This window comes from Furipterus horrens, unplaced genomic scaffold (genome assembly GCF_987537825.1).
Source record: "Furipterus horrens unplaced genomic scaffold, mFurHor1.1.pri manual_scaffold_3, whole genome shotgun sequence".
Lineage (NCBI taxonomy): Eukaryota > Metazoa > Chordata > Mammalia > Chiroptera > Furipteridae > Furipterus > Furipterus horrens.
In genome coordinates, this window is record NW_028327173.1 from 23,769,599 (window position 1) to 23,785,179 (window position 15,581).

A 15,581-nucleotide genomic window follows, 5' to 3' on the forward strand; every position below is an offset into this window, starting at 1 on the left:
GTTGTACGCCTCCCAGGAAGAGCAGAGTATACCAGAAATAGATTTGTGCGCTCTGGGGCAAACCCCCTTCCACCCAGCTCCCCGATTTGGAGCGGTTCCTGCCTGCAGGGGGCCACACCCTGGTATGTGCCTCTTCCCACCTCTTCCCCTGCAGCTAAAAGCTTGCCAGCAGGGAGAGGATAGGCCGGGAAGGCTCTGCGGAAAGTGGGTGGAAGCCTGAGGGCCAAGGTTGGGAGGAGGGGCGGCAGCTAGACTGGAAATTTAGGTGAGTGGGCCGTCAGGAGCAGGTGGGGGAGCTGTGACCTCAGAACTGCCCGAAGACCCTGGAGCCTCACCCCTAGGTTGGGGGCCGAACCTGCTGAGCCGGGCCGCCCCCTCTCCCACACCTACTCTTAGCACCTGGGGCCGGACCTACCCTATCCGCTCGCGTCTCCGCCTCCTTTGCTTCACAGTCTCGCAACTAGTCCCAGCCTACCCAGGCCCAGTACTCGGCTGCCCGCGGGATCGCGCTACCCTCCCTGTCCGACTCTGGAGGGCGTCCCGGAAGCTATGGGTATGTGCAGAGGCTTTAGGGTGGCTCTACGCAGGCGTGTGGAAATGGCAACCAAAGCCTACACCACCAGCCCGCTCTTCCGCTGTCCTCAACACGGAGCCCGGGATAGCGCCACGGCTAGGCAGCCCACCCTGGGCCTTTAATGAGCCCTGCTTCCGCCCGCAGAGGTGCTGGTCCTGGCAGGATACCGCGCGCAGAAGGAGGGCGAATTGAGTCTGGCACTCGGGGACGTGGTTCGACAGGTGTGCCAGGGACCCACACGGGGCTGGCTGCGCGGAGAGCTGGGGGGCCATTGCGGCCTCTTCCCTGAGCGACTGGTGCAGGTGAGGCCGGGCCGGGGGCTGGCTTGGCGGTGCGGGAGGGTCTCAGCCCGCACCCTGGGAAGCTGAGAGCCCCCTTCCCCTGGCCCTCATTTCCAGGAGATCCCGGAGACTTTGCGCGGCACGGGAGAGGCGCCGAGACCACGCTGTGCTCGAAGCCACCGTAAGAGTCGGGAGGGTGGGTGGGAGGGAGGAGTGCGGAGCCCGCTAGGTCCTGCAGCCCGGGACCAGCCAGGACAGGCACCTCTGTGGGCGGAGCCACTTAGCCGCCCTGCAGTCTGTGATTGGTTCACGAGCACAATGCTCCGCCCTGGGCGGAGCCTGGAGGTATCGAGGCGGGCGCTCTCAGCCAGGACCTCCCCGGGCTCAGCGGACGGGCTGGCACCAGGCTTAAGTGGCCTCGTTCTTATCCCATTCCAGTCCGCCCCGCCAAATCTCAGAGACCCCAAAGATGGTGCAAAGTAAACTTCAACTACAGCCCGGAGCAGGCGGACGAGCTGAAGCTACAGGCTGGGGAGATGGTGGAAGTGATAAAGGAGGTGAGGGGATGAGGTGATGAGAGGATTTGGGGGAGATGATGAAGCACGACCCCGGGTAAGGGGAGATAGCTGAAGTGAGGGTGTGGGCATTGGGAATGGTGAGGGGTGCAGAGAAGGGAAACTGAGGGAGCAAGGATGGAGGTGGTCATCGGGCAGAATCGGGGTGGAACCAAGAGAGTAAGAGTTCTAGAGAGACCCTTAGGTCAGAACCAGATACCCCTGCGTCCCACCCCCTCCCCAGATTGAGGACGGCTGGTGGCTGGGAAAGAAGAACGGGCAGCTGGGAGCCTTCCCATCCAACTTTGTGGAGTTGCTGGACAGTGGGCCCCCAAGTGAGACCTGGACCCTGTGACCCCGTGAGACCCTGTGACCAGACTCTGCAATCTCCAATGACCCTCCCAGTGGCGTGAGCCTGTGACCCACACATCCTGATCCCGTGTCCCCTTTGACCTCTTCTATGATCTAAGCTATGAATGAGCACCCCCATAACCTCCTTTTCCCTCAGCAGGCCTTGATAACCCAGACATGCCTTCCATTAGCCCTGATCCCCAGCGACCTCCCAAGGTAGATCCGGTGGAGTGGGCACAGCGGTGGTGCATTTCTCATGGGGCTGGGGTGGGGGGTGGAGGCTCATGTTCCTCCCTCTCCCTGCCCTCACTAGCTGAGCAGCCTGACCTATGACAGCCCTCCAGACTATCTGCGGACAGGTGAGCATCCGGCCAAAGGACCCCTTGGATAGCCCTTCGCAGAGCCACTTTGACTTCAGGGAGTGGGGACCCAGCTAGTCTGATGGAGCAGGGAGCCGCAACTGATTGGGGGTGGGTGGGTTGGCTTCAGAGGACTGACCTCCCCCCAGTCTCCCGCCCTGAGACCTACAGGGTCCTGTTTGACTACCAGCCGGAAGCCCCAGATGAGCTGGCACTGCGGAGGGGGGATGAGGTGAAAGTACTGAGGAAGGTATGAAAGGCCAGGCAGGGGAGGATGCAGGGAAGGGGAGTTGAGAAGCGGTGGGACCCGGGGAGGAAGGCGCTTGGGGACCTGGCTCACCTCCCCACAGCATCTTTCTCTCCCAGACCACAGAGGATAAGGGCTGGTGGGAAGGAGAGTCTCAAGGCAGAAGAGGAGTTTTCCCAGACAACTTTGTGCTCCCACCAACCCCCGTGAGTATGGAGCCAGACACTCAGGTGTGTGTTGGGGGGAGGCAAGACAAGTTACTCTGGACAAAGTTGGGGGTCATGGTGCTCACTGGACACAACTGGAGGGTCACCCCTAAATGAAGGTGGACCTAGAGATGTGGGGGTTTCTGTTCATATTCTGATACTTCTTTTCTGCACAGATCAGGAAGTTGGCTGCACGAAAAGTGGTATCACGAGAATCAGGTGAGTGCCCTGGAAGCCTGGGATTGGGGTGAGGGCTTGTCCAGAAGGTCCATCCGTCCAGTTGCCTGTGAACACCTACAGCTCCCCAGTGGTCCAGTACACCCGCTTAGGAGATAAGTCCTGGTGGGGCGAGGGTCCGTTAGGCATGTATGTGGATCAGTGTTTGTATGTGTCAATATGTTCATGTTTTTCTGTGTGTCTTGAGAATGCGGCTGTCAGTGTGTTTAGATTTGTTTCATTTTTTTGTAAGAATATTTGTGGATTGATGTATCTGCGTCTACGAGCCTGTGTGTTCACATCTTATAAGTGTATATGAATAGCTCTGTATAATGTGTCTATGGGGATGTGCATCTTTTAACTTACCTTTTAATGTAATATTTCACACAAGCCAAGAATATAATGTGTTTTAAAACTACATGAAGACCCATGGTCTATCACTCACACCCAAGAAGTAGAACATTGCCATCATCACTTTGTGTGCTTGTTCCTCCTCATTCCCATTCTACTACTTCCCCCGCACTAAAGGTAACCACTCCCGAATTTTGTTTCTAGTTCTCATGAGTTTTTTTTTTTTTTTTTTTTTTAAGATTTTTATTTAAAATTTACTTTGAGAGAGAGAGGAAGACGGGGAGAAAGAGACGGAGAGCTACATTGATCTGTTGCCTCTCCCACGCCCCCAACTGGGGACCCAGCCTGCAACCCAGGCATGTACCCTGACTGGGAATTGAAGCAGTGACTTTTCACTTTATGGTATGATGCCCAACCAGCTGAGCCATACAGGTCAGGGCTATCTATAGATTCTTAATAAGTTTTCTTTTTTTTTTCCTTTTAAAGATTTTTTTTTTTTTTAGAGAGAGGGAAAGGGAGGGAGAAAGAGGGGGAGAGAAACATCTGTGTGTGAGAGAAACATCAGTTGGTTGCCTCTCACACGCCCCCAGCTGGGGACCTGGCCCACAACCCAGGCATATGCCCTGACCAGGAATTGAACTAGCAACCTTTCGATTTGCAGGCCAGTGCTCAGTCCACTGAGCCACACCAGCCAGGGCTAGAGTCTTAATAAGTTTTTTATGAAGACAGTCATGTCATCTGTGAGTAATGATAAATAATTTTGTTTTATCTTTTCCATCCCTTATGCCTTTTAATTAATTTATTTTTACTATAGAAGCTAGGATCTCAGTAAAATATTGAATAGAAGTGGTGATGCTAAACATCATTACCATGTTTCTGATTTTAAATGAAATGTTTTTGTTGAAATGTTTTTCCAGTTTTTAATAATTTTTCATTTATTTTTATTGTCCTCATCTGGTTATCAATGTTAATACTGGCCCCACGAATGAGTTAATGAGTATGCATTTTGTTTCTTAAATATCTGGTAGATGCTATATAGATGGAAACCATCTTTCCTGGAAAGCTGGTAAAACTTGCCTGTTGTTTTTCTTTTTTTTCCATCATGGGAAAAAAGTATATTTAAATTGAATAGTTATACACAAGTCTAGCTAAAATTCTGTCCGTCCTTTCTTTTCTTTTTCTTAAAACAAGTATCCCAGGTAGAACTGTTGCTCCTGTTATGTTGTAAGGGGCGGAGCCTTAGGGATTTGTCAGTACAGGGTGACCTGTTTCACCACGTTGTGGCGCTGTATGTGGGGGAGGGGTCCGAGAGGGAACAATGCTGCCTGCCCAGCACTCATCCCTTTTCCAGGCACTTCTCCCACTTCCGTATGAGACTGGCACCTCTCTAGCTGTTGCCCTGGCCATCGTTCCCAGAGTGGGTGGGTCTGCAGACGTTCTAGGATTGTGGGGGCCCTTTAAACAAGCGGACACTGCTGAGAGACTGGCAGTTTCTTCCTCCACCCCAACCCCCCCTGGTCTGCAGTCAGAAGCAATAAGGCTTGATTTTCCCCGGAGCTGGGACCGTGAGCTGTGAGGTGTGGTGAGGAGCTGGGAACGCTCCCCAGGTGTCCCTCCCGACTTTAAAATGTGTAACTGCGCTTTCTGCCAGTCTGCTGCTGTTGCCGCTGCTGACCACATCGTGTCCTCTCCACCCTGGCTCCGCCCCGTTACCTGTCTGGATGAGTATTTCTTCTTTATATCTTTGTTTGCTGGACTCCCATGTAGTTTGATTTTCTGGAACTTCTGGTTGTTTCTAGTTTTGAGGTAGTTGTATTCCTTCTTGGTTGTGGAGGGAGATGCAGTGTGTCTGTCTGCACCTCCATCTTGGCTGGCAGTCTCTCTGTTGTCATTTTAATGTTTATAGTTTGTATCTTCTTCTTCTTAATGCGTCCCTTTAACATTTCATATAATGAGTGCTTGGTGATGATGAACTCCTTTAGCTTTACCTTGTCTGGGAAGCACTTTATCTGCCCTTCCATTCCAAATGATAACTTTGCTGGATAGAGTAATCTTGGTTGTAGGTCCTTGCTTTTCATCACTTCGAATACTTCTTGCCAGCCTCTTCTCGCCTGCAAAGTTTTGTTTGATTTTTAAGTATATTTTATTGATTATGTTATTACATTTGTCCCAATTTTTCCCCCTTGCGCTCCTCTCCTCTATTTCTCCCTTTCCTCCAGTATTGCCCCTGCCCCCTTAGTTCATGTTCATGGGTTGTGCATGTAAGTTCTTTGACTTCTCCATTTACTTTACTATTCTTGACATCCCCTTTTCTACTTTGTATCTACCAGTTATGCTGCTTGATCCCTGCACTCAATCCACTGAGCCACTTAATCATTTTTAAGTGTGCAGTTGTGTTAACTGTATGCACATTGTTGTTCAACAAATGTCTCTAGAAAGTACTTTTATTCTTTTTGCTTTAGTCTGCTAGTCTTTGCCTTTGGTGATAAATTAGTTTAGACAATATTAATCATAATTATATTTAACTTTACAATCTAAATTCAAAGTCTTAAACTTCCTCCTGAATAAAATTCCCCAAATATTACTGTTGAATTGTTTATTTCTCCTTTCAGGTCTATCAGTGTTTGCTTCATATATTTTAAGGCCTTGTTGTTAGGCACTTATACATATACATTTGCAATTATTATCTCTACCTGTTTATCATTATGACCTCTTCCTCTCTGTGTCTAGTAATTTTTCTTTAAGTTTGTTTTTTTCTGATATTAATATATGATTACTATTCTGGTTATTATTTGTGTGGTATATCTTTTTCCAACCTTTTTAAAAATTTTATTTATTTACTTATAGAGAGAGAGGAAGGGAGGGAGAAAGGGAGGGACACATTGATGTGAGAGAAACATTGATTGATCGGTTGCCTCTTGTACTCACCTGACCAGAGACCAAACTTGCAACCCTGATACATGCTCTGACCAAGAATTGAACCAGCGACTCTTCACTTTGCAGACTCTGCCCAACCAACTGAGCAACACCAGTCAGGGCTCTTTTCCTAATCTTTTGCTGTCAACTTATTTGTGTGTTTGAATCTCTTCTACACAGTATGTAGTTGGATCTTGCTTTTTTTAAATTCAGTCTGACAATTTCTGTCCCCCTTTTTAAAAATGTTGTATTTATTTAGTTTTAGAGAAGGGTATGGGAGGGAGAAAGAGAGGGAGAGAAACATCAATGTGTGGTTGTCTCTCACATCCCCCAACTGGGGACCTGGCCCACAACCCAGGCATGTGCCCTGACTGGGAATCGAACCGGAGACCCTTTGGTTTGTAGGCCAGCACTCAATCCACTGAACCCCACCAGCCAGGATGATTTCTGCCTTTTAATTGGGGTGTTTAGACCAGGAGTTAGCAAATTATGATTTATAGACCAAATCTGCCCTGCTACTCTTTTAAAAAAAAGAAAACAACAGCTTTGTTGAGTTAAAATTCACATACCACACAATTCATTCACTTAAAATATACAACTTAGTGGTGGTTAGTATATTTATGGAGTTGTCCAACACCACCACAATTTTAGAACATTTTCATTTTCCCAACAGAAACCTTGAACTCTTTAGCCATTACTGCACCAATCCCCTCATTCTCCCACTGACCAGCCCTAGACAACCACTAAACTTTGTCTTGATAGACATTTGCTTATGTTTAATATGCTTGATATCATACAAGATGTATGGTCATTTTAAATGGGTTTCTTTCACCACACATAATATTTTTAAAGTTCATTAATTATGTAGTATGTATTAAATTCTGTTGCTTTCTATTGCCCAGTAATATTCCATTGTGTAAATGAGTGTACCACATTTTAGCCATTCACTAGCTGACGGACATTTGAGTTTTCTCTACTTTTGGCTGTGAACTTTTGTGTACAAGTTTTTATTTGGATGTGTTTCCATTTCTCTTAGGTATATACCTAGGAAAGGAATTGCTGGGTGTTAGGACATGGTAACTTTATGCTTTACTTTGGGAAGAACTGCCAGACTGTTTTCCAAAGTGGTTGTACTATGTTATATTCCCACTAGCAGTGAATGAGGGTTCTAGCTTCTCCACATTTACACCAACCCTTGTTATCCTGTCTTTTATTATAATCACCCTAGCAGGTATGAAGTGGTATCTCATTGTGATTTTGCTTTGCATTTCTCTGATGGCTATTGGTGTTCAGCATTTTATATAATAAATATATAAAAAATGCATATCTTTTGAAGAAATAATCTATTTGGGACCTTTGCCCACTTTTTGAGTTATTTGTTTTTTTACTGTTGAGTTGCAAGAGTTCTTTATATATTCTATATAAAATTCCCTTATCAGATGTACAATTTACAGCTATTTTTTCCATTCTTGGTGTTGTCTTTAATTTTTTTGTTTGTTTATTAGTTTATTTTGCTCTTTAGATTCCACATATAAATGAAATTATGGTATTAGTCTTTCTCTGACTGACTCATTTCAACTTTTTTACTTTTTTGATGTTGTCCTTTAATGTACAAAAGTTTTAAATTTTGATGAAGTGCCAAATCTAAGGTTACACCCCAAATTGACTGAGTTCCCTTCAACCATGACTGAACCTGCTGATCCTCAACCTGCCCCAGGCTGAGAAAGTCAATGTGGGGTGGAGAATGGAGGCGTGGGGTGGAGTTAGTAGGGGGGAGGGGTAGGCAAGAACACCACCAAGCATAAGTGCTTCCCAGATTATTTTATGCCTTTGGTCAATTTCCAGAGCACTGAGATGGTTGCTTTGTCATTCTTGTCCAGCTTTAAAGTTGCCGTGGGGGTTGCACATTTGTCTACCAACTCACTCAGCCATAGTCAAGCCCTGCTTCTATTATCCATTCCTTTGGACATTGCTTTCAAGTTTTTCATGCCTATCTCACTATACTTTTAGATTATTAATTCTCTAGCTTTTTGGCTATGTTTAATCTGCTGTTTAACCTATACATTGCATTTTATTTCAAGAGTGCTATTTTCATTTCTAGTAGTTTGGCTTTCTTCCTTTTTTTTTTTTTTTTCTTCACATCTTTCTGTTTATTCCTGATGGCCACTGTGTTGCAGGCTCATCCTTTATTTCTTCAAATGTTTTGTACAGAGCTGCACTGGGTTCTCTACCTGACAATTTGAGTGTCTGCCATGTGATGTGCCTGCTGACTCATGCTCTCAAGGGTCTGTCTCTCATGTTTTATGATCTTTGTATGTGAGCTCATGATATGATCTCAATCTGTGGGAGTCTTCCATGCCTTACTAGGGGAACATGTCTTCTAGAGAGGACTGATTTTCTACTGGCTGCTGGCCCTAGGCTTGGGAGTCATAGTAGTAGTGCTGCCCTCTCACCACCATTCTGGCCCCAGTTTCTTCCTTTCTGTGGCTCTCCCCTATCTCTTTTAAGTCCAAAAGTATCCCCAAATTGTATCCTAAGCAGGATACAATTGCCGTCTAGTGTGGGAACCCCATAGGGCACCTAATCAGTCATACTAGCAGAAGTGAAAGTTAACATTTTAAAAAAAAAGATTTTATTTATTTTACTTTTAGAAAAAGGGGAAGGGAAAGAGAGAGAGGGAGAGAAACATCAATGTGTGGTTGCCTCTTGCGCGCCCCCAGCCGGGCACCTGGCCCACAACCCAGACATGTGCCCTGACTGAGAATTGAACCTGCAACTTTTTGGTTCGCAGGCCGGCGCTCAATCCACTGAGTCTCATTGGCCATGGCAAAAGTTAACATTTTAACAGAAGAAGACCTAACTTGGGGTGATGAACACACAATACAATATACAGATGATATATTATAGAATTGTACACCTGAAACATATATAACTAATGTCACCCCAATAAATTCTATTAAGAAATATTTTACAAAATTTGACTATATGCAAAACACTCTTCTAAGCATCTCACATGAATTAAGTCCCTCAAACTTCGCAACAGCCCTACAAGATATGTACTGTTGTTATCCATGTTTTATGGATGAGGACACTGGGCCACAGAAAGACTAAGTTGCCTACCCAAGTTTTCACACCACTAGTAAGTCATTGAGCAAGAAATCAAAGCCTGGTGTCTGGTTAGAGGACCCATGTTCTGGCCCACTACGACATGGCGTCTGGGGACTTGTAAACATATCTGTGTGATAATGCATGTGTAAGCAAATTTCAGCCTGTGTGCATATGCCGGAGTGGCTGGTTGTGTGTCCATGCATATGAATATTACTGTGTGTGATGCCTTCAGGTGTTCACTCTCGGTGTGGCTTTTTCTGACTACCCCATTTTAAATTATACTTATTCTGTCCTGGCTGGTGTGACTTGTTTGGAGCATCGTCCTGTACACTGAAAGGTTACAGGTTCGATTCCTGGTCAGGGCACGTGCCTGGGCTGCTGGTTCGGTCCCCATTACGAGAGGGAATTGATGTTTCTCTCTCACTTCGATGTTTCTCTCCCTCTCTCCCCTCTCTAAAATCAATAAGCTTGTCCTTGGGTGAAGATAAAAAAATTATGCTTAATTCTCCCTCAATAATACTTCATAACTCTCTGACACACTATGTGTTTTACTTCTTTTGCTTATGTCTGCTTCCCCAGTAGAACATGAGTTCACTCAGTCTGCTGGGGGAAGGACGCACCGTAGGCAGGGTGTGTGCAACCAGGAGGCTGTTGCAATTGTTCAGGCGAAGGTGGTGACTTGATCTGGAGTGCTTAGTGGTGGAGGTGGTGACAAGAGGTGGATGTAGGACATGTTTTAAAGACAGAGCAGACAGGATTCACTGACCGGTTGGATGTGTGCAGCATAAGGGTATAGAAGGGGTCAAAGGTCACTCCTTATTTTGTTGCATGAGCACGTGGGCAACTGGGTGAGGTGGGGGGCACTGGGTGAGGGGCAGATTCAGGGGGCAAGGTCGTCGGGAAGCAAGAGGTACGTTTTGGGTATGTTGAGTGTGTGATGCCAGTTAGCTCTCCAAGTGCAAATCGTGAGGACAGTCCGACATGAACCTGGAGTTCAGGGAAGAGGAAGGAGCTCGAAAGAGAAACGCTGGAGTTGTTGGCTTATTGGTAATAATTAAACCTGTGAACCTGGGTGAGGTCTCTTAGGGAGTAAAGGAGATGGAGAGTCAAAGAAGTTTTAGGGAGGGTGAACTGGAAGGCATTGCTATGGTCCAGGACAGAGATGAAGACTGAACCCGTCATGGCACTCAGTAGGGGCAGACCCCAGAAAAGCGTGGACAAGAAACCTGGTAGTATTGGAGCTATCTCCCCGCAGACTTCCCTGATAGCTTCTTGGCGTTCTCCCTCCATTCCCTATGCCTGTGTGGGATATGCCCGTTCCCCAGAGCTCCCAGCAACCAGAGCTAATATGATCACTCTGCTGTCCCTCATCCCTGTGCACAGCACAGGGCAGGGCCAACAACACTGTTGGGTGAGTGAGGACAAATGCCACACTCCCCTCTTCCCTCCCAGCTCCAATTAAGGAACCAAAGAAGATGGTGCCCAAAACAGCTCCCCCTACCATCAGGAAGCTGATGACAGCCCATCCTGGGCCCAGCAAAGCCAAGTAAGGAGCAGGGTGGGGTCGGGGGATGCAGAGGGTGCAGAAGTGTTCCCTGTCCCGTGCCGCCTGGGTCTGATGGGGACATGTTGCAGGCTATCTCGGACACCTGGGGGAGATGGACAGAAGGGCCCCTCCAGAGACTCTGGTAAGTCTGGCCTGCCTCCCTCAGTGGGCTGAGCAGCAGAGGTTGGGGGGACAAAGATGGGGAGAGACTCAGTATCCTGCTAGGCCTGGGGCCTGATGGTGTGCTCTCACAGGCCCCAGCGGCAGTCTTCTCAGTAGGAGTCCAGGCTACCCTGGCAGAAAGCAAACCAGAATCCAGGCTTCCCGGCAACAGCCTGCAACCAGTCAGGTAAGAGGCCCACAATGTGGAGGAGTGGGAACCACCGAGCAGAGTCCGCTTCCCAGGTATATGGTGTGTGAGGGTGGAGGGTTCCAAGCCAAGGAGAACCCTCAGCTGAGACCTTACCCCCATCAACACAGGAGGAAGAACGGAGAAGCCGAGCAAAGGCCCCTCCTGTGAATAAAACCCCTACTCTGGGCAAGACCCCCACCCCACAGAAGACCGTGTCTCCAGATGAGGCCCCCAACCCACAGGAAACCCTGACTCCACATAAGACCCCCACCCCAGAGGAAACTCTGACCCTAGAGGACAAGGCCCCCAGCCCAGATGGGGTCCTTTCTGTGGATGAGGCCCCTGCTCTAGGTGACCTACCTGAAGATGAAGCCCCTGGCCTTAAGATGGCTTCTCCTGGGGAAGAGGCCTCCACACTAGAAAAGGCCTTGACCTCAGATCAGATGCTCTCTGGAGAGGCTTCCGCTGGGGACCAGGCTCAGCTCCATCCCTTCTCTCTGGAGGCAGCCCCACCCAAGGGCAAGTCTCTCTTGGTCAGTGAGGCTCAGTCCCACGAGGAGGTCCACACGGCAGAGGAACACCCCCTGGATAAGAGGGACAGCTCTGCACTTCAATCTGAGGCAAAGCCAGGGTCCATGCCTGCCCTAGAGAAGTCCCGTCCCCCAGAAGAGGCTGCCACCATCCTGGAGGGGGCACCCAAAAAGGCACCCTTTGCTCAAAAGAATCCACATCCTATCAAGCTGACTCCAGACCCTCAAGAGACTCCCACATCCCCTTCACTGGTCCTGCAAAATTCCAGGGACAGCAAAAGTGACAGAGACGACGTAATGAAGCTACAGGACGAGGTGGAGTCATTAAGGAGGGCCCTGGAGCTGATGGGGGTGCAGCTGGAGTAAGTGGGGGAGGGCAAGGAGGAAGTGGGATGGAGAAGGGCAGGGGGAAGCTTGAAGCCTGTCCACCCCTTGCCCTTGCTCTTGTCCACAGAAGAAAGCTGACAGACATCTGGGAGGAGCTGAAGAGTGAGAGAGAAAAGCGCCGGTTGCTGGAGGTGGGTGCAGTGCAAATCCCTGGTGGGGTGGGGCTGATGATGGGCCCTCCCCTGACGCCTTCTTCTCACTAGGTGCAGATGAAGCAGAGGATCCAGGAATCCGGGATCCCGGGCTCCAGCCAGACGCAGACGCACTGAGGGTTGGGGGGGTGGTGGGAAGGACTGCAGTGGGGCCTGGAGGGGAGTCTGCTCCGGCCACCCACATCCTTACACACGACTTTGGGAAACCCAAGAAAGTAAACTGCTGTGTACGCACGCACTGCCTGCCTGGTCTGTGCGGGGGCGGGGCCTTTGCGGCAAGGGCGGGGCTGGGCTGACGCTCCGCATTCCTGGAGGTCTCTCCCTGGCACATCTGGCCAACATGTGGCTCTCATTACAGTTCCCAAGGCCTGCGCACGGCTATTTTTACCCACCGGATGGAGGGGGGGTGGGGTGGGAGGGGGCGTCTACTTTGGACGCCAGCGGGCAGGAGGGGCCCAGGCTCAGGCAGGGTCAGGCCCTGCCTGCGGCCGGATTCCGGAATCCAGCTGTGCGCTAAAGGAACCAGCGTCCGTGCTTTCGAATCCCTCGACCCCTCCCAGTTGGCCCCACTGACAGTCAGCTCAGGACTCACAGAAACGCAGCTCCGCTCAGTCAGGCACTAGTGGTTACACTGGGGCTAATAGCACCTTAGCGTCAAGGTCAGCATCGCGAGGCGTGTGTGTGTGTGTGTTTGTGTGTGTGATTGCAGTGATGCATGAACCGTGGGCATTTGTAGGGACGGGCAACGTGTGTCCAGGCAGGTGCGTGCCGGTAAGGAATGCATTTGTGAGCAAGGAATTCGAGTGCTACTTGCTCTAGGGGAAGACCGGCGAAGTGGTGGAGTGTGTTTTTGCCATCTGTGACGTGGATGCAAGCATGTGTGCTGAGGACGGAGTGACGAGGTGGTTAGCCTGGTCAGAGAGTCCAGTGGGGTCTTAGCCCTGTGGCCCTCTGCATGACATTAGCCTGTGGAACGTTGGAAGCAGGGGTAACAGAGGGAGACCGAGTCACTAAGAATGCAGCTTTCATTGGTCACTTCACCTCTTAACTGTCCCCTGGGGTGGGGGTGGGGACCCTGTGTCCTGCCCTCCCCCCAGGGCCTTAGGCAGGACTGGGGAAGGGTGCCTCCCAGAGTGTGGGGATGCACGCCAGTAGCACCGTGGGAGCTGCGGGGGCTGGGCCCACTTAGCACAGGGAGCTGTCGGGGGCTGGGCCCACTTAGCACCGCGGCAGCTACCAGCTCAGGTGCAGTCCAGTACCTAGAGCGCCTTGTAGTAGGAACCGGGCCCGGTCAGTAATAGTGCATGCGGCCCAGGGTGCCCGTGGCCGTGGGGCTGGGTCCCAGCGTGCCGGTGCCCAGCAGGTCCGGCTGCCCGGTGCGCCAGATTTCCCGCAAAATCCGTTCCCGTTCCTCCAGGCGCTGCGCCCGCTCCAGCTCCTCAGCCGACGTGAAGACGTTAACACTCAGAGGCCCATCAGGCTCCGTGGATAGCTCCGGGCCAGGCAGCGTGTCGTCGGGGCCCAGTCGCGTCACCGTGTCCTCCTCGTCCTCGTCCTCATCCTCCGCCTCCAGGGTGCTACGGGGGTCCTGGCGCCGCGCGGGGGCCCGGGGCCGCGGGCGGGGCGCGCAGGAGATGCTGATGACTACCAGGCACAGGGTTAGCAGCAGGCCAAAGCAGACACCCAGCACGAAGTAGAGACCAAAGCTCTCGGGGTTAGCTGGAGGGCAGAAGGCAGAAGTCACAGAGGGGCCCTGGCGGGTGGGAGTCATTCCATTTAGAAACGACTCCAGGTTTTAAGTCTGGGGGACAAGGACAGTACCCCCTATTTGAAGGCCATTAGGTAGCCGCTGTCGGGCAATGGGGGGCAGTGAGGTATGGGGGTAATTGGTTGTAGGTAATTAGCTGCGGGGGGGGGGGCGTGATTATAACAGCAGGGGTGAGGAGGGAAGGGGCGTAATGGGGCCTTAGAAAAGTAGGGAGGGGTACGTTCCCCGGGCCGCCCTCACCACGGATGTGTGCGTAGGCCGCCAGGCTGTTGCTGAGCAACTCCATGTCTCTTCTGGGGGCATCCATGCTGCTCTGGGGGGCAGCTCGCCTGTCAGCCTGCGAGGTTAGCATGATCAGATCCTAGCCCCCAGCCTCAAGCTGACCCTGACCCCGCTTTCTCCTTGGGGCAGCTCCTCTCCCTGGAAGAGCAGCCCCAGGTCCACCCTGGAAAAAACGGCGTCCCGACTTCGTTGCAGACTTGGGCCCTGTCTGGGGACCCTACCCCTGCGCCCGGACGTCCTTCCAACCTGGGGGTCAGGGAGTGGGCCGTAGGAGGCTCCACCCTCTCGTGAGGTCCCCAAAAGAGGTCCGGTTTCGCTGTCCCAGGGTTTCGCTGTCCCGGGGGCGAGATGTTGGAGAATCGCGGGTGCCTTCCGCTCTCTCTAGGCGAGCTCCGGCAAGGGGAGGCCGCCTCCCTCTCCCATCCCGCCCGCCGCCCCCGGGGACCCACCGGCCCGCAGGCCCGGGCTCACTTACCGTCAGAGCCGCGTTTCTCCACGGACCGGCCCCCGCGCCTCCGGTGGTCGCACACACCCGGGCCCGGCCGCCCCGCCCGCTCGACTCAGCTCCCAGGCCGCGGCAGCGCGGGCCGGACGCGGGCGGGACACGGCCAATGGACCAGCCTGCGGAAAGTTTCCTCGGAGGAAAGAGGAGGGACGGGGCGGGGCAGGGGGAGGCGGGGAGGGAAAGGGCCGGCAGAGGACAGGGAGAGGAGGGGGAGCAAGGCCTGCGGGGCGTCTTATCCCCCCCACAGGAAACCGCAGGGGAGGCGGGTTCCAGGGGCCTGCCCCCAGGCTACGAATAACAACAATATTAATAATGATCAGGATGGAGTTCTGCCTAAGTGCCAGTCAATGTGCTAAACTCTTTATAATACACTTATTTAAACCTTCCCTTCTTTTAAATAATCCTATAATGTTGTGTCATTATTCCCACCTGGCAGATGAATTGAGTCACGGAGAGATTGAAAAACTTGACCAAACATTCAGGACTTGAACCCACTGTTCTGACCCTAGAGCCTGGCTGAGCCCTTAACCCTGTCTGAATGCCTTGCTTTCCCTCCCAGCTCCTCACACCAGGAAGATGGCCTGCTTTCCCCCAGCCCAGATGTCAGCGCTCAGCCAGACCCTCAAACCCACAACCCAAGGGAAGGGACTCTCACCCCCTCCTCCCAGGGTCCAGGCGTGAGTGTGTCCAGCTGGTGGAGCGCTGGTCAGCAGGGTTAATGAATGCTGAACTCAGGCTTCAAGCCAGGCCCAAGCCAGCTTTGCAGAACCCAGCCTGTGGCTGCTGATGGCCTCTGTTCTGCCCCAGAGTGTGTGGAGAAAATGCCTTTCCCTTCTGTCTAAACCTGCCTGTGCACAACACACATTGTCACATGGGCTCACGGCTTATGTGTGCAA

At 51.3% G+C, this 15,581-nt stretch overlaps 2 protein-coding genes across 2 annotated transcripts; one reads left to right on the top strand and one right to left on the bottom strand.

The window, feature by feature from the left end:
- The first annotated feature begins 264 nt into the window (after positions 1-264).
- MNMIP1 (manchette microtubule inner protein 1) lies at positions 265-12,364 on the top strand. The gene is made up of 16 exons (XM_090269120.1): positions 265-553; positions 719-876; positions 973-1,036; positions 1,294-1,412; positions 1,654-1,744; positions 1,921-1,976; positions 2,074-2,119; positions 2,269-2,369; positions 2,486-2,572; positions 2,749-2,791; positions 10,616-10,709; positions 10,799-10,851; positions 10,964-11,058; positions 11,190-11,953; positions 12,046-12,109; positions 12,182-12,364. The coding sequence occupies exons 1-16, from the start codon at positions 550-552 to the stop codon at positions 12,245-12,247; spliced, it is 1,905 nt and encodes a 634-aa protein (XP_090125246.1). The 5' UTR covers positions 265-549; the 3' UTR covers positions 12,248-12,364.
- A 773-nt stretch (positions 12,365-13,137) lies between these two features.
- Positions 13,138-14,812, bottom strand: EVA1B (eva-1 homolog B). Its single transcript, XM_090271552.1, has 3 exons — positions 14,656-14,812; positions 14,139-14,235; positions 13,138-13,849 (listed from the first exon to the last, which is right to left on the bottom strand). The coding sequence occupies exons 2-3, from the start codon at positions 14,203-14,205 to the stop codon at positions 13,422-13,424; spliced, it is 495 nt and encodes a 164-aa protein (XP_090127678.1). The 5' UTR covers positions 14,206-14,235; positions 14,656-14,812; the 3' UTR covers positions 13,138-13,421.
- Between the last annotated feature and the right edge of the window lie 769 nt (positions 14,813-15,581).